The sequence below is a fragment of the Sebastes umbrosus genome, chromosome 11 (genome assembly GCF_015220745.1).
Source record: "Sebastes umbrosus isolate fSebUmb1 chromosome 11, fSebUmb1.pri, whole genome shotgun sequence".
In the NCBI taxonomy this organism is placed as follows: domain Eukaryota; kingdom Metazoa; phylum Chordata; class Actinopteri; order Perciformes; family Sebastidae; genus Sebastes; species Sebastes umbrosus.
The window spans coordinates 25,165,024-25,184,237 of record NC_051279.1 but is presented as its reverse complement, the minus strand read 5'-3'; the positions used below and the strand labels follow the sequence as shown (position 1 = coordinate 25,184,237).

At 39.6% G+C, this 19,214-nt stretch overlaps 1 protein-coding gene across 1 annotated transcript; it reads right to left on the bottom strand.

The window, feature by feature from the left end:
• Positions 1–9,916: 9,916 nt before the first annotated feature.
• syt11b (synaptotagmin XIb) lies at positions 9,917–18,363 on the bottom strand. Its single transcript, XM_037783621.1, has 4 exons — positions 18,226–18,363; positions 12,962–13,902; positions 11,269–11,389; positions 9,917–10,452 (listed from the first exon to the last, which is right to left on the bottom strand). The coding sequence occupies exons 1-4, from the start codon at positions 18,257–18,259 to the stop codon at positions 10,142–10,144; spliced, it is 1,407 nt and encodes a 468-aa protein (XP_037639549.1). The 5' UTR covers positions 18,260–18,363; the 3' UTR covers positions 9,917–10,141.
• Positions 18,364–19,214: the final 851 nt, after the last annotated feature.

Genomic DNA, 19,214 nt, shown 5'->3' with positions numbered 1-19,214 from the left:
TTTATTACCAAACTCACTCATTATAAGGACGTCTGTGTAATTCATGTAAAGTAACTGAAACCAGCATCATGACTCTGATAGAAGATCTGGTGATAATAGGAATTATTTTGATGTGAAATGTTTGGAAGCATATTTCAGTTTGATTCACCTCAAAGTGTTCTTCACTAGTGAACATAAATATTAATCAATAATGTTCTGTTTATTCAACTTTGACGACAGAGAGTCCTGTAAATGAGATATTGTTTATTAATCTTTATGAATGTGACAGTTAGTTGTGATATTATACGCATGTCTTTGTGTGACGCTGTGACATGAAGGCCCCACATTTCCACCCCTGAATTGAACCACTAAGTACAGTATATAACGGACCACAGACTGACTGGATGATTCTGAATCAATAAAAACAGTTTCTCCGTTAGATAACAGGGCTCCCTGCTGACATCACCATCGACAATGAAACATCTTACAGATAAGACAGTAACAGATTAACTAGAAGCCACATCGTAGCTCTAAATCAGCTTTCTCAACTCTGGAACACATTACCAACTGAAATCACATTAATTCTAGATATAACGTCTTTTACAACAAAGGTTAAAGTCCCCCTCCAATGTATTTTGGCATTTCTATGATATTTCATATTTATTTCAGTCATTTCCTGATGATGGTGATTAGCCATACTGTTCGCCAATTTGTTTTTGACAAATTAATTAATTAATAAATTCATTTTGTGATCAAAGTTTTAAAAAAAGAAGGTTGTTGCTGGAGGTGTAAGGTTTTCTAGTTTCATATGATACCAGTATCAGACTTTTCTTTAGCCTTTCTTTCAGACATTTTCCTGACTATTTTCGGACATTTCTTAGTGTTTTTTTCAGACATTTTTGGACATTTTTCAGACTGTTTTCCAGTAATTTCTTGGAAAATTTTCTGACACTTTTTAGACTTTTTTCAGACTTTTTTTTTACTTTTTTGGACATTTTCGGAAATTTTTCAGATTATTTTTTGGACATCTTTTGGACATTTTCAGACATTTTTTGTATCTTTTTCTGAGTTTCTCGGACATTTTCAGACTATTTTTCGGACATTTTTTGGAAATTTTCAGACATTTTTTGGATTTTTTAAAACATTTTTCAGACATTGTTTTTGGACAATAACCCTCACACATTCACATATCTGGAGGTCAGAGGTCAAGGGACCCCTTTGAAAATGGATATGACAGTTTTTTTCTTGCCAAAATTTAGCGTAAATTTGGAGCGTTATTTAACCTCCTTCCTTCCAAGCTAGTATGACATGGTTGGTACCAATGGATTCATTATGTTTTATAGTTTCATATGATACCAGGATCTTCACTCTAGCTTTAAAACTGAGCCCACTATAACCTCCGAAATACAGAATAGACGGATGGAGATAGTTTAGTCTTCTGCTAACAGCAGCCAATGGTTCACGGCTGCGGTTAGCAGAAGGCTAAATATTAACAACATTTATTCTCCATCTCTGAAACGTTTCTCTGATATTGTAGCTCACTAGAGCCTCGAATCTCAGTTTGTCATCTCAAATGTATGTGATATCTGGATTCTGGCACCCAACAACACAGCAAGATGACATTTTAGATGTGTAACTTTAGTCCACTGCTAGTGTTAGCCTCCAGTCTTTCCTTTGTTTAGCCTCCAGCTAACACCGTGACGTATCCCTTTAATTTTGATTTAATAACAAAGATCTGCAAAGTTGGCTTATGTGAGGCGTCCATGTTTGTCTGAAAGTCATAATAATAATATGATAACTCTGATGTGGGACGAACGCAGCTAATAACTAATACAAACAGGATGTGTTAATATAAAGTCACTCCCATTAATAGGAGCTCTTAAAATGACTAATAAGAGGTTAATCTGACCTGAATATAGAAAATATTGGAGTCATCTCCAGATTTATCGGTGAGGTCTGGTGATCATCATGTCATGGTTAAATAATCACTGTAGTTTCCTGGAATTATATTTCAAGAAATCCCAATAAAAACACAGCCATCATGTGTTGATGATTCAGATTATCTTCAGCGGTGATTATTCTGTTTCAGTTAATTCATCGGGTTGTCTATAATGTCAGGAAAGAGAGCAGCTGTTGTTAAAAAACTGACTCCAGATCAGAGTAAAGCAGTTAAAACCAACTTTTAGGGATGTTTTATGATTTAGTTTTCTGTGTAAACACACAACACGCCACTTGTTGAGTTTCTGAAAGTTAATCGGTTGAATTGATCTTTGAGAGTTCTCAGAGCAGGCATTTGAACGCCTCGTTTCCTCGCCAGCATGTGCAAGTTTTTCCTCCTAAAAAGCCGGAGGACAGAGACGACGGAACACCGCAGAGTCCAGATCATGAAGGGATCAGTGTCTGATTATGGGAAGACTTCATGTGACTGAGAGGGTCACAGATTCTGGATTAACGCACTTTAACACGCTGGATTTACTGGTTTTTATTCAGCAGAGATGAAACTACAGAACAAGTTCAGCCTCTGAAGCCTCACTGAGACCATCAGTCTTTAACTTCTTCTTCTTCTTCTTCTTCTTCTTTTTCTTCTTCTTCTTTTTCTTCTTCTTATTTAACTAGAAAACACTAAATCCTTCAACAGTCAAGTTATCTACTACTATCAAGTCACAAGTATTGACTTGAGACTTGTTGGTTCTGACTTGGGACATATTGGTCCTGACTTGGAAATTGTTGGTCCTGATTTAAGACTTGTTGGTCCTGACTTGAGACTTGTTTTTGGACTTGAAACATATTGGTCCTGACATGGGACTTGTTGGTCCTGACTTGGGACTTGTTGGTCCTGATTTGGGACTTGTTGGTCCTGACTTGAGACATAATGATCCTGACTTGAGACTTGTTAGTTCTGACTTGGGACATGTTGGTACTGACTTGGGACATGTTCTCTACTTGAGACATATTGGTCCTGATTTGGGACTTATTGGTCCTGACTTGAGACTTATTAGTTCTGACTTGGGACTTGTTGGTACTGACTTGGGACAAGTTCTCTACTTGGGACTTGTTGGTCCTGACCAACTACTATAGTATTTAGTATCCCAGAAAAAGCTTTAGTATGTCCCAATACATAGTATGTCAAATGCAGTACTTCAGAAATACCAGGATGTTGCACTGTATCCGGTCTCATTCTGCGGTATGAAGCCAGCACACTGTTCTAGCTCTTCTGACCCACAATCCTCTGCACAGCAGATATATGAGCAAGAGGGTCAAAGGTCAATGTTATGATAAAGTATTTTGTTCTAATTGTATGCATACTGCATGCTACGGTACGTTCTTTGTAAGAGCAGCTGCAGTATGTAGTAAACCTTGACACTCTGTAATTCTAGTACTTTTACTGTAACAGAGTATTTTTACAGTGTGGTATTGGTACTTTTAGTGTAGTAGAGTATTTTTACAGTGTGGTATTAGTACGTTTACTGTAACAGAGTAATTTTACAGTGTGGTATTGGTACTTTTAGTGTAGTAGAGTATTTTTACACTGTGGTATTAGTTATTTTACTGTAACAGAGTATTTTTACACTTTGGTATTAGTTTGTTTACTGTAACAGAGTAATTTTACACTGTGGTATTGGTACTTTTAGTGTAGTAGAGTATTTTTACACTGTGGTATTAGTACTTTTACTGTAACAGAGTATTTTTTCACTGTGGTATTAGTACTTTTACTGTAACAGAGTATTTTTTCACTGTGGTATTAGTACGTTTACTGTAACAGAGTATTTTTACACTGTGGTATTAGTACGTTTACTGTAACAGAGTAATTTTACAGTGTGGTATTAGTACGTTTACTGTAACAGAGTAATTTTTACACTGTGGTATTAGTACTTTTACTGTAACAGAGTATTTTTACACTTTGGTATTAGTTTGTTTACTGTAACAGAGTAATTTTACAGTGTGGTATTGGTACTTTTAGTGTAGTAGAGTATTTTTTCACTGTGGTATTAGTACGTTTACTGTAACAGAGTATTTTTACACTGTGGTATTAGTACGTTTACTGTAACAGAGTAATTTTACAGTGTGGTATTAGTACGTTTACTGTAACAGAGTAATTTTTACACTGTGGTATTAGTACTTTTACTGTAACAGAGTATTTTTACACTTTGGTATTAGTTTGTTTACTGTAACAGAGTAATTTTACAGTGTGGTATTGGTACTTTTAGTGTAGTAGAGTATTTTTACACTGTGGTATTAGTACTTTTACTGTAACAGAGTAATTTTTACACTGTGGTATTAGTACTTTTACTGTAACAGAGTATTTTTACACTTTGGTATTAGTTTGTTTACTGTAACAGAGTAATTTTACACTGGTATTAGTACATTTACTGTAACAGAGTAATTTTACAGTGTGGTATTAGTATGTTTACTGTAACAGAGTAATTTTTACACTGTGGTATTAGTACTTTTACTGTAACAGAGTATTTTTACACTTTGGTATTAGTTTGTTTACTGTAACAGAGTAATTTTACAGTGTGGTATTGGTACTTTTAGTGTAGTAGAGTATTTTTACACTGTGGTATTAGTACTTTTACTGTAACAGTAATTTTTACACTGTGGTATTAGTACTTTTACTGTAACAGAGTATTTTTACACTTTGGTATTAGTTTGTTTACTCTAACAGAGTAATTTTACACTGGTATTAGTACATTTACTGTAACAGAGTAATTTTACAGTGTGGTATTAGTATGTTTACTGTAACAGAGTAATTTTTACACTGTGGTATTAGTACTTTTACTGTAACAGAGTATTTTTACACTTTGGTATTAGTTTGTTTACTGTAACAGAGTAATTTTACAGTGTGGTATTGGTACTTTTAGTGTAGTAGAGTATTTTTACAGTGTGGCATTAGTGTTCAGTCCACCTGGTGACACCTGCTGGTCAAACGCTGGCATCAAATGTCTCCTGAGCCAGGAAGTGAGTGAAGCTTTTCAAATTAAGAGCTGGTGCAGATCACACATTACAGATTACTTGAGCGTTTTAGTCTCTAATATAACAAAGTATTTTCACAGTTTGTTATTAGTACTTTTACTGTAACAGAGTATTTTTACACTGGTGTTAGTACTTTTACTGTAACAGAGTATTTCTATAGTGTGGTATTAGTATTTTAATGTAACAGAGTATTTTACAGTCTGGTATTAGTACTCTTACTGTAACAGAGTATTTTTAATGGTTTGGTATTAGTACTTTTACTGTAACAACAGTAATTTTACACTGTGGTATTAGTTTTTTTTACTGTAACAGAGTATTTTTACACTGTGGTATTAGTACTTTTACTGTAACAGAGTATTTCTACAGTGTGGTATTAGTATTTTACTGTAACAGAGTATTTTACAGTCTGGTATTAGTACTCTTACTGTAACAACAGTATTTTTACAGTGTGGTATTAGTACTTTTACTGTAACAGGGTATTTTTACAGTGTGGTATTAGTACTTTTACTGTAAAAGAGTATTTTAACAGTGGTGTTAGTACTTTTACTGTAACAGTCAGATAATTGTAGTGCAGTAAAAAGTACAATATTTACCTCTGAGTTGTAGTGGAGTAGAAGTATAAAGTAGCAGAAAATGGAAATACTCAAGTATAGTAGTTCACAATTGTACTTCAGTATAGTACTTGATTTCCATCACTGGTCTTAGAATTGTAATTATGATGAACAGAGAATTCTTTTGTTAAATTTATCAAAGACACTAATGATATATTTTATTTGTTAAAATGGAGTAAATTAACAGTATTCACATATTTAATTCTACAGTGTGGTACTAGTACTTCTACTGTAAAAGAGTATTTTTACAATCTGGTATTAGTACATTAAGGCACTAATATCATATTTTATTTGTTAAAATGCAGTAAATTAACAGTATAGAGACAAAAGAGAAACATAAAATTATGAATAACTTGTTAAAGAAATGAGACGTGAGACGAGGCGTTCATGGCTAACTTGTTTTTTTTTTTATTTGCACGTCCAATTAGTGTTAACAAACCTAAGACGGAGGTTAGCATCCAGGTCTACAGCAGGGGGCGCTCAAACACACTGAAGCTCCGAGGACATCAGACAGGAAGGAAACCAGCAAACATCTTCACATCTGTACAAATCTACAGTCAGTCAGTCAGTCGGCTCACAGCAGCTCACTGTTTATGTTCACTTTATTCTTCTTTGTTGGGAATAAAAGATGTTTTTATCGGCTGGCTGTGGCTTCAAAGTGATATTTAGTTCTTCGGTTATTACTGTTAGCGAGCTGATGAGCAGATTTAGGGTGGACTAACTTAGACATGTTGGACAGAACTGACCGTTACCCAAATAACAAAATATCAACCTCACTTTGGACAAATATCCACTGGGCTTTATAAAACAGATGAAGTGAAAACAACTGCAGCAGCGCCACCAGCTGGCCGATTGAATCGTCTCTGCAGGGAAACGTTCACAGCTGGTTAGTTAGAGGACAAAGAGAGTGAAGACAGAGAGAGGGGAAGTTGTGATGGTTCAGACCAGTTAACATCAACACCAGGGCTGCAAAGGGGTGGTACAAGTTAACGAGATAATAACACAAATTTGTTTAACGCCACTAATTTCTTTAACGCATTTACGCAACTTGTGATATTTAGGTTGTAGCGGCTCAGTTTTAAAGCTAGTGAAGATACTGGTGTCATATGAAACTAGAATGTCATACTAGCTTGTCATGAAGGAGGTTAAATAACGCTCTGAACTTACGCTACATTTTCAAAGGGGTCCCTTGACCTCTGACCTCCAGATATGTGAATGAAAATGGGTTCTCTGGGTACCCACGAGTCTCTTTACATACATGCCCACTTTATGATAATAACATGCAGTTGCACATAATCATAATCATTTGAATTGTGTTTTTATGCAAATAACCACTATAGATGACAATAGCAAAGTACAGTACAGTACTGTGTACAGTACCCTGTCTCCCCCAAAATAGGGCTCCCCCGGAAGCTACGGTGTAATTCAAACACTGTTATTTATCATGTATATGTTTTTCATGTAAAATATATCAAACATTGAATGACATCAGATCTAAAACGTTATTCCTTCATTTTTAGAGATTTAAAAAGTGGCAGACGAAAAAAATACTTGTCTGCCACAGTGGCAGGAAGTGAAACAAGTTAATGTCAGTCCCTGTTTGCAACCCTAATGGAGACTTCATTATCTTAAGATAACACATGTTTGGTTTAACTAGAGCGACATCTTGAGGACTTGATTTAGTTATTTTGATAAAGTAATGTCTTAAATATGAAGATTGTAACATCTCATTATCTGGAGGTAACACGTGGTGATGGAGTCCTGGTAATAATGAGATAATGAAGTGAAGTTAACAGGTGTGAATGAGCCCAACACAGCTGCTTCCTGCAGAGAATCTTGAGGATTTTGTAAATTAAATATCATTCATGTTACAAACAAGTATTTTACATCGTCTCTCAGTCTGCTTGAAAGCTGAGTTATGATCATCTACAGTCGTCTTCAGTCAGGAAACCTCGGTTTGTAAATCCACAAGGAAACGAGAGATCACGTCCTCCAGGACCGACAAGGGCGTCTTCTTCCAGAGGCAGGGAGCATGCTGCCGACTACAACAACCCAAACATGTCATCATGTGGTCGAGTATCAGGAGCGAGACGTGGGAGGGTCGTAGCACTTCTTATTGGGTCCTACTGAGGAGTACTTATACTTGGATATATTAGTTATATGCAGTGTTAGTGAGTATTTAAATCATCTTCCTGTCAATCAGTCAGTGTGATGTCAGCAGTTCTTCATTTGGAGTTTATTTTTTGTTTTTTTTCTCTTCGGACAGACATGCGATGAACTGCATGACAACAACAGCAAGAGGGGAATCTTCTTTTTTAATTTTTTAAATCATATTAGAGCATTCCTTTCCCCCGTCAACACACATGGACAGCCAGGAGACATGAGGACAGTCTGAGAGATGGACTCATGGTTTCTCTTTTAAAAACACGTTGTTTTCTTTTGTTCAAAGAACTGCAGGAGTTTTCTGAGCGGATGTCGTGGTGGTAGAGAGAGATAGTAGAGAGAGAGAGAGAGAGGGGCTCTGTTCACACCTTGTGTTAACATCCTGGGTGATCCAATCACAAGTACAGGTGTGAATGCAGTCAAGGCGCATTGAGATCCGCTCAGGCCACATTCGGAGGTGGTCTGGGCTGCATTGAATAACGCTCCAAACTTACGCTAAATTTTGGCGGAAAAACTGTCATGTCCATTTTCAAAAGGGTGTATTGACCTCTGACCTCAAGATATGTGAATGAAAATGGGTTCTATGGGTACCCACGAGTCTCCCCTTTACAGACATGCAGTTTGGGGCAAGTCATAGTCAAGTCAGCACACTGACACACTGACAGCTGTTGTTGCCTGTTGGGCTGCAGTTTGCCATGTTATGATTTGAGCATATTGTTTATGCTAAATGCAGTACCTGTGAGGGTTTCTGGACAATATGGGTCATTGTTTTGTTTTGTTAATTGATTTCCAATAATAAATATATACATAATTTGCATAAAGCATATTTGTCCACACCCATGTTGATAAGAGTATTAAATACTTGACAAATCTCCCTTTAAGGTGCATTTTGAACAGATAAAAAAATGTGTGATTAATTAGGGATTAATCACGATTAAATATTTTCATCAATTGACGGCCCTAGTTTTTCCATAAAAAACAATAGTGGCCTTATGTAGACAAACTGGCATTTAAACGTTTAAAATTCTGAAAATGAATAAATATTTGGTAGTTATGATCAGGACTGATGTTGTCTGACGTCTTGCCCAGAGAGAGAAACATCACGAGTGCGTCAAACATCTGGAACACTCCAGGGAATAGACCCAATCTGTATTGTTGTGATTTCTTCCTCTTTTAATTTCTGACAGACTAGGCACAGGAAGTGCATTTCTGCCTCCCGCTGTTATGGCGCATTCACACCAAGAGTGAAGCGAACCTTTCGCGCGGAGCGATTACATACAAAGTCAATGCAAAGAGGCGAATAGACATAAATCAAATGACGCGATGCGAACATGCAAAATTTGCGTCAATTCGCGGGACTTGAAATATTTCAACTCGACCGAGAAATGTGCGTGCCGCTGTGTGGTGAAAGCCTCTCAGTGTTGAGATCATCCTATTGTCGTCACTGATTTCCGGATGTTGTTGAATCAGAAATGGAGGAAATAAATCTTGTATGTGTCTGGTCACCCAGAGCTACGATAGAACATCATATCTGTACAGAGACCGGACCAAACTCGGTGTAGAAACCACAGACTGTCTATGGTAGAAACAACAACGTCGCTTCCGTATTTATGCTTAGATGACTTTATGTTGATTGTTGATGGAGCAGCTGCATAACCTGGCACTGATCCATCCAAACTCCATTCAGAAAACAAGCATTTTAACAGTTGTTTGCTTGTCGTCCTGCAGACAGACCTGGGACAGCATGAATTCAGACTTTTTCCTAATCAGCATCATTATGTAGTTATTTCAGCATCATTTTGATCTGTTTATTGATATTAAATCACAGCTCAATCTGTTTATTTTGGGTTCATACCTCAGTAGCGATGTGTGACTGCTAGATACAGTCAGTGCAATGACTCTGTATGTGAATACAGCTCGCTGGCGGGTGATGTTATGAACCCAGACATGATGGCGTTTGGTTTTCTGACATATCTGGGATATGTACAAAGCAGCAACAGTGGTTATTTCTTCCATGGTTGATGGAGGAAATGGAGGAAAGAAAAGTTGTTGGTATCTATGGAGACAAGCTCCTCCTCCTCTCCGGAGCATCAAGAGTGAATAAACACAAATGATACCGGCAGTCCAAACTCGCATGAGTAAAGTGAGGCGAAAATTCGCTTTACTTTTGGTGTGAACACGACATTAGAAACAATATACGAGTTTATTTGAGCGGGGAAGTGAAACCCAGGTGGTCAATGGACACGCATGTTAATACCAGGTGTGAACAGGGTCAGTGTTTAACTATGATCACAACAATGTGTATGTGTGTGTATGTGTGTGTGTGCTGTACACTGAGTCTTTATCTCCCAGTGGTGTTCACTGGTGGAGTCCCAGCCGGTTGGTGGTGTCAGCTGGTTTCTGGCGTTCCTCCCTCAGTACTCGCACAGGTTATGCCATTTGGAGATCTGCCGGCGGGGGTTTTCGCAGACCTCCCTCCAGTGGGAGGCGCCGGAGGGCGCCGGGCTGTGGAGGCCGAGCAGCAGGCGGCCCAGAACCTCATTCTTGGTGGTCCGGTCGAAGTCGACCACCAGGAACTCCACGGAGATCTCGGGCAGCAGCTCGGGCGGGATGTCATAAATGAAAGACTCGTTGAAGACCGGGTTCAGCGTGCACTTCTTCACGTGGGTCTTCTTCTTGGCGATGCGCTTACGTCCGTAGAAGACGTTCACCTTCACGTACGGATCTGAGGAGGAAATAAAGACAAAACAACAACGGTGATATTTATGAAGAACTTCTGTACATCCTGTACATAACAATCCAGCCCATGTATATCATCCAGTATTTACTTCTTTGCACTATTAGTGTGAACAATCACACTTAAAGAGCACTTGACTTCTTGTATTTAGACATTTTATTATATTTCTTATTTTATTGTTGGTTATTGGGGCTTTTTATATATATGTTTATATAATATTTATATATACACTTATTTCTTTCACTACTTGTGTACATAACAGTCCTGTCTATTCCTCACCTTTATCTGAAAAAAGTTTTAAAAAATGTTTTAATCTTTTTTTTTTAATGCCTTTGTTATCACTATCTGACTATCTACATTATTTGCAGTGTTTTAGCCAGCAGGCTGTTCAACTGACTCTGCAGGTGATAGAGGAGCTTAATGCTTTTGTTATAATTTTACAATATTTGCAGTGTTCTAGAAAAGAAAAAAAAAATTCTGATAAAGTCAAAAAAGTAAAAAGAAAATATCAGATAAAAAGTCAGAAAAAAGACTGCCTGCAGGTGATAGAGGAGCTGGTGGTTTGACAGTTATTTTTAAAATCTTTTTTTAATGTTTTTGTTATCATTTTACATTATTTGCAGTGCTTTAGAAAAAAAGAGAAAATGGCTGGAAAAAGTTAGAAAAATGTCAGAAAATAGACGGAAGACACGCAGAAAAAAGTCACATTTTTATGTTTCATGTTTATGTTTTAGCTGCTGTGAGACAAGTTTCCTCTCTGGGACAATAAAGTCAATGTGTTAATTGTATATCCAACTGACTTACTTGCAGACAGGCCGGTGATGTCCATCTTGGGGAGATGTCGAGCCTTCAGGACGACCACGCTTAGACGATGAGACACCGGCTGGTAGGACAGAGACGCCAGCAGCTCGCCACGACTCTCACACTGAAAACACAAAACACATTCAGACTTCAACATAACCTGCTCTCCATCACATCACACTGCAGATCATATAATAATAAATACATCATCACAGTTGTTGCAGCTTGTCTATCAAACAGAGTGAATAGAGGTCTGTTACAAGTCCTCCGGACACGGAAGTTGCAGTACCGCCGTTTGGCCACTACGAAAAGCCCCCGTGTTTTTCATTAACAATTTAAACCCTCTGATGTCACAGATGATGTCACTGCTGGCACAAACAGTTGATCAGCACATTTCACCGTGATGGCGTCAGAGTGAGACAACAATAACATGTTCACAACTTTAACCTGATAAAGACACTGAGACAAACAGCAGCTGACAGCAGTCTGGACAACAGCAGGAAACACTAACACATAGAGGAGTGTTTTCAATCTGAATATGTGATTTGGCTTAAAATTATTAAATTAGTTCCAGCTTCCTATGAAAAACAGTCTCTGAGACGTAAACATTTACTTATGTAGCATCAGTTTGGACACTAAACAATCAATTAATTGAAAAATAAATCAATTGATTATGTTAGATTGTCATCAATAATAACTGTTGGCTGCAGCTGTATAGACCCTTTAGTGTTGACGTCATGTTGACATCAGGGTGTTAGCTGGAGGCTAAACAAAGGAAAGACTGGAGGCTAAGAAAGGAGAAGAAGACGAAGAAAGGATAAAGAAGAAGTGAGCCATTGGCTGCGGTTAGCAGAAGGCTAAACTATAAGCAACCCTTTCTTTCCATCTCTGAAACTCTTCGACGATATTGTACGACTCTCTTTTTGACTGACTTTACTGAAGGATAGTTAAAGGCGGGTTTGACGACGTTATCCAGTATACACTATTTGTTTTATTGGTTGAAATGGTCTTCACGCCCCGACAGCGGTCCATTACTTATGAGCTCTGAAAAAGGACTGGAAAAGAGCCGTCATCTGTAGCTGCTGTAATCCTGTAAAAATGTCTTACAATCACTGCCTTGCGGTGCGCTTGGAAAGAAACAATCAGATGACTCCCTGCTCGTACTCTACCCTTGGCTTGCACCAGCCTGAACTCAAAGCGTGTCGCCGCCGCAAGTTTACTGGAGAATGGAAGAGAAAACTCAGCCAAAAGTAGCACTGGCGAGGTTACTTGTCAAGAGGTAGCGTTGTTGAGTTGAGGTCCAGCGGTGTAGGGGTCGGCTAATCTGGTCTCATTGGTTAACGTTAACTTTCTCAACTGACACTCGTGATCCTGGAGAGTGAGTGACAGTACATATTGAGAGAAACTAGTATTTTCTTCAGCCATTGATAAAAAAACAAGCCAACAATACTTGCTAGCCAGCATTAACTAACGTGTTCAGAGAATAATTCTTCCTCCAATTAACGCTCCGCCCACTAAATACCTCATCATGGTTACTAACTGAGGGGGGGTCTATATGAAACTTTAGAAAATAATCTTCCAGTAATGACTCATTTTTTCATTAGTCAGATGTTTTTGTCCAAAATAACGTAGAAATAAAACGGAGGAGTGATTTGAAGCTCCTGTATTATAACTAAAACTAACAGTCGTCACTCACCTGCATATTCCTCTTGGTGATCTGCTGGCTCAGGTGGACTCGGCCTGTGCTCGGGTCCACGCCCTTCAGCGGCACCACGGCCTCCCCGATGACATCATCGCGGGCGAAGCGGTCGAAGCTGAGGACCAGGAAGTGCAGGGTGAGCTCGGGCAGCGAGCTGTAGGCCACGCCGTAGAAGGTGAAGGTCTCGTCGAACAGCGGGTCCAGGGTCTTCCTCAGCACGCGGGTCTTGACGCGGTGCTTCTTCTCCGGCAGAATGGTCATCTTCACATAGGGGTCCGAGCTGCCCGCCTGCTCGTCGATGGCGGGGAGACCCCGGGCCCCGACGATGGTCACCACCAGGGCCTTCTTGGGGAAGTTGTAGTCGACGGTAAGGCTTATGGCGCCCAGGCTTGGCTCGGGCTCGGGCTCCGAGCAGGCTGGGGTGAAGGGGGACGCCGTCTTGCTGCTGGTCTGGCTGCTGCTTGCCGAGCTGCTGTCCAGGCAGCAGTAGTCAGCGCGGACCGGCAGCGCCCGCTCCACCCGGGCCAAGCTGTGGGCGGGGCCAGGCCCGTCGGGGGGTACCAGGTGACTCATCTGCAGCTGCCCCGGGACATCCAGGATGTTGTTCTCAGCGTCCACCAACACCATGCCCCTCCCTGCGCCGGCGCCGGCGGGGCAGCCGCGCTCTCCGTCACGGTCGGAGCGGTCCACGCGCCGGATGCCTCGGACGATTCTCTTGCTGCTGCTGAGAGATTCTGGATAAATGCTGATGCCCTTCAACATGTGGATGAACTTGTAGGGGGGGTCTTCAGCGTCGCAGTAACGGTCCCCGTGCAGCTTGTAGCGTCCAGAGATGCGCAGGTAACGGCGCTGACAGAAAGACCAGAGCAGAACCAGAACCACCACGACCAGAACCAGAACACCAGCTCCCAGGAAGCCCGCCAGGACCGGAGACATGGCTGAGACACAGAGACAGAGGACACGTCAGAACTGAAACCATTAATCGTTATTAATCATTGATTTACAAAAACATAATCAGCAACAATTCTGATTATTTAATGATCTTTTAAAAAATACTTAAAATGAACAGGAGTCAGTTTCTTTATCAATAATAATTTACTAAAAAAATATTTTAATAATAATAGCCTAATTCACTTTCTTTAACATCTTTTATGGACCAAACTGTGAGAGCCACAATTAGAAGATCCGATTAGTAGGGAGTGCACTCAGGAGATGCAAAAACGTAGAAAGTAAAAACAAACATGGAGGACGACGATCCACCAGAGTTCACAGTGAGATGATTAAAAACAGGAGAAACTACATTTCCCATAATACAACTAGATAGCAGCCACCACAACCCTGTGGTTGGTGGAGGGTGGAAGAGATGTGAGGAAGGGTCTCCTCGCTGAGTCAGTGATGATGAAATCAATCTTTTGACATAGTGATGTCAGAGCATGCTGTGACATCATCGTTAAAAACAGCAAGATCATGGAGCAGCAGGAGGAGGATGAAGAGGAGGAGGAAGAGGAGAGGAGGACGAAGAGGAGGGGAAGAGAGAGGAGGGCGAGGAGGAGGAGAGAGAAGGAGGAGAGAGGAGGATGAGGAGGAGGAAGAGAGGAGAGGAGGAGGAGGAGGAGGAGGAGGAGAGAGAAGGAGGAAGGGGAGAGGAGGAGGAAGAGGAAGAGGAGAGAGGAGGGCGAGGAGGAGGAGAGAGAAGGATGAGAGGAGGAGGAGAGAGGAGAGAGGAGGAGGAGGAGGAAGAGGAGGGGGAGGAGAGAGGAGGGGAAGGACGAGGAGGAGGAGAGTGAAGGAGGAGAGAGGCGGAGGAAGAGGAGGAGGGGTGGAGAGAGGAGGAGAGAGGAGGGGAGAGAGGAGAGGAGATGAGAAGGAGGAAGAGGAAGAGGAGGAAGAAGAGGAGGGGGAAAAGGGACGCAGAGAGGAGGGGCGGGAGGAGGGGGGGGGGAGGAGGGGAGGAGGGGGGGAGGAGGAGGAGAGGAGAGAAGAGGAGGAGGAGGAAGAGGAGGAGAGAGGAGAAGAAGAGGAGGAGGAGGAGGGGAGAGAGTAGGAGGAAGAGGAGGAGGAGAGAGGGGTAGAAGGAGAGGAGGAGAAGGGGAGAGAGGAGGAGGAAGAGGAGGAGTTAGTGGAGGTCTTTGTTTGTTGTGTACAGAGGAGTATTGTTGTCCTGATCTGTCCCGCGAGGACACACACACACACACAGATTAGCGTATCTGCCGAGACATTTCTGAGCATCTTCTCACGATAAACGGACTTGAAGACAATCGCTATCATCATAGGTCATATCCGTTCCGTATCCGTCAACAAAAGAAACCGCAGCGACCCGAAATGATAAAGTAGAAAACGTTGGAGGGTCATTTATGTTAAATGCATTCAAACGGCCCCGACGGAGCTGACCATGGATGTATAAAGAGAACGGAGCTGACGGGAGAGCTAGAGATGACCTTGGAGACTATAGAGGAAGTATACACGTGTGACTACGTCTGGTTTTCAAAATAAGGTGTTAACAAAGGGAACTGTATATACAAAATACATATATGGAAATTAGGTTGATTGGATTATATTCACCAGAAGTATAAAACATTACATGTCCCTTATAAATTAAAAAGAAAATACCACTAATTTGTGAGGGAAATGTCTTTATTCTTTGATTTTTGGGTTGCTGGAAAAAATTTAATAAATAATTGACTGATATATTTGACTTCAGGACATCTCTGACTACATACATGCTGAAAATCAAAATTTTTACTGTATTAATTTAGATATTTTCCAAAGTAAAAGTCCCTAGAAGTGTAGGATTCAACTTTTTCCCATGGTCTAGTGTTAAAAAACGTCAACAAAAATCACAATAAATCTTATTATTGAATCGCAGTACTTAAAAATCGCAATACATATCGAATCGGCGCCCAAGTATCGTGATAGTAACGAATCAGGAGATAGGTGAATCGTCCCAGCTCTACTCTCTGTTGGAGAAACTGCATTTAAATAGAATATCTGATGTAAAACATAACTGTCTGGTCCTCCAATGTAACGACCAACACTTTTTCAAATGTAATTTGCTGAAAGAAATCTTCTTCTATGTCCATTCTTTTTTACTACAGTCAGACATTATAGTTATAGACTAGTCCATCAAGACAATAATAGACCGATTAATTTATGAAAACAATCGTTGCCAGTTGTAATACTGCTGTGACACTGATCCACATTAATCACATCTGACTTCATTATCACAGTTAATTATTATAAAATATTATGAACATGTCAGAACGTTCATTAATCACAACCAGAGTCCTAAAAATCCTCCTTCCTGTTGTTGTCGCTGTTCATTCAGACCCCATCAGATGATGTCATGTTTTGGAAAGAGCTGAAAGCAGCTGAGCTCGTTGCCTATCAACACACACACACACACACACACACACACACACACACACACACAAACACACACACACACACGCAGACACACTGGGCTGTGAGGCTTTAACAGTCCACTGAGCTGAGCTACATTCAGGATCAACTAGTTTCTGATCTGCAGCAACAACTTAAATTCACCACATGAAGTACTGAGAGCCAGCGATGCACTAAAACACGCCATTTTACTCAACATCAAAACAGCTCTTTTCTGATGAAGCTGAAACGATTGGTCGATCGACAGAAAATCAATCTGCAAAAAAATGTTTGATAATCAATAATAATTCAAGCAAAAATGCCAAACATGAGTTAATTGCTCAGTTGTGAGGTTTTTCTGTTTATATCTCAGTAAACTAAAGAATCTCTCTGGACTGTTGACGCTTGACGACTCTGTAAAACTGAGAAGGACTTCTTTTGTTTTTGTTTGCTTTTTTCTGACAATGAATAGGCCAAATGATTGATAAATTTATCAAATAAATAATCAGCATATTAATTGATAATGAAAAAGAAAGGTTATCTGTTGTTCTAATTTCTACACATTAGCTCGATCTGAAATTTATATGGAAAACAAATAAAGTTAAAGTTTTTTTTCAGGTAAAAACATTTGACGTTTTTCCTTTTAATAATTGATATTTTTCACTTTTTTCCCACAATTTTCTGACAATTTTCAGTTTTATTTTAAATTTAAGGATATTTTTCACATATTTTATTAATCATTTTAAAAAAATTTTACACTGTGGTATTAGTACTATTACTGTAACAGAGTATTTGTACATTGTGGTATTAGTACTTTTACTGTAACAGAGTATTTGTACATTGTGGTATTAGTACTTTTACTGTAAGAGAGTATTGTTATGGTGTAGTATTAGTACTGTGACTGCAGTAAAGGATGTGAGGGTAGTAGTTCAGGTACGTCGGGTATCTTTGTCCCTATAAACCAGCGGCGGGTACAGTCATGACGTCACCCCCGATATCCACCCCGACTGGCACGCGCACGCACCCTGATGAGGCGCATGAGGAGCAGCCGCCCTGCTCGAGGCGTCTGTCGGAGGATGTTATCTTTATATTCATTGTCACATTCATTACATCATTGTATTTGTAATAAAGCTCCACTGTAAACACGACACGCCATCTTGTCTTTGTGTTTGTTGATTAAATGACAAAATGGCTGATGTGTTTTTTTTATGCTATCAACCTGTCTGATGAATAATCACCTTTAAACTGGTTTAGTCCAGTCAGCAACAGGATGACTGACAGCTGGCCTCAGACACATCTCATGTATAGTATTAGAACACAATAACGGTCATGATAACGGTTCTAACGGTCATGATAACGGTTCTAACGGTCATGATAACGGTTCTAACGGTCATGATAACGCTTCATTAACGGTCATGATAATGCTTCATTAACGGTCATGATAACGGTTCTAACAGTCATGATAACGCTTCATTAACGGTCATGATAACGGTTCTAACGGTCATGATAACGCTTCATTAACGGTCATGATAACGGTTCTAACGGTCATGATAACGCTTCATTAACGGTCATGATAACGGTTCTAACGGTCATGATAACGCTTCATTAACGGTCATGATAACGGTTCTAACGGTCATGATAACGCTTCATTAACGGTCATGATAACGGTTCTAACGGTCATGATAACGCTTCATTAACTGGGTGTGTAGACAACCAGAGGAGATGACACAGGACATTTTAGTCTCATACACCTGTTATAGTGAAGATACAATAACATAACACCGTGATGAAAGGACACTCGTGGTATTTTCGAGGAGTTATTTGGCCGTGGAGCAGCAGAGAGGTGAAGCAGAGAGGTGAAGCAGAGAGGGCCTGTCTCTCACCGTAGGCGGGTCCCAGCTCGATGATGTCCGCCATTTTGTGTGGTTGTGTCAGGATGCGGTCCTGACGGAGCGGAGCGGCGAGGACAGCAGAGAGATGGAGGAGAGGAGAGGAGGACGACACCGACTGACTACCGGCCCGCTCTCAGTTCACATCCATAGAGAAGCCACGGGGAGAGAAGAATCACCGAAAACCAGCCGCTGGTCCCGGGGATGAAGACCTCATATGTCCGCTGACAGGGCGTCTCTGTCGGTGCGCAGTGATGCTCTGGCTGGGATGCAGGGAGGCTGCGCGGAGGAGCTGATGAGAATGGACAAAGATGGTGTATCAAACAGAGCAACAGAGGACTCACTCCGCGGGGAAAAAAAGAACAGAACCGTGGTGGATTGTTTTAGGTACTATATATACTGTATATATACTGTATATATACTGTATGTATATATATGTGTATATATATATATATATATATACACATATATATACTGTATATATACTGTATATATAGTTATATATATATAGAAATGTTGTCAGTAGTTTATAGAATAAAACAAAAATGTTCATTTTACTCAAACACATACCAATAAATATTAAAACAAGAGAAACTGATAATTTTGAAGTGGTCTCTTAATTTTTTTCAGAGCTGTATATACAGTATATACACAATATATATATATAACTATATATACTGTATTTATACAGTATATATAACTATATATATAGTATATATACAGTATATATAATATTACATATATTATATATATAATATATGTAATATTATATATAATAAATTTAGTATTATATATTTATAATATTATATATATATTATATTACATATACATAGATATATTATATATTGCATATATAATATTACAAACTACTCATGAATTATGGATTCACAAAATGTCCAGTATATACTTTTTTATGTATGTTATACACCCAGTGGTACAAACGGAACAGGAGAATAAGAGAGAACAATTTATAAAAAGATAAC

Coding starts and splice junctions, on each gene's coding strand:
- syt11b (XM_037783621.1), bottom strand. CDS start 18,259: ATGGCGGACATCATCGAGCTGGGACCCGCCTACG. Junction 13,903..18,225: donor CGAGCTGGGACCCGCCTACG/GTGAGAGACAGG, acceptor TCTGTGTCTCAG/CCATGTCTCCGGTCCTGGCG. Junction 11,390..12,961: donor TCACCAAGAGGAATATGCAG/GTGAGTGACGAC, acceptor TTGTGTTTTCAG/TGTGAGAGTCGTGGCGAGCT.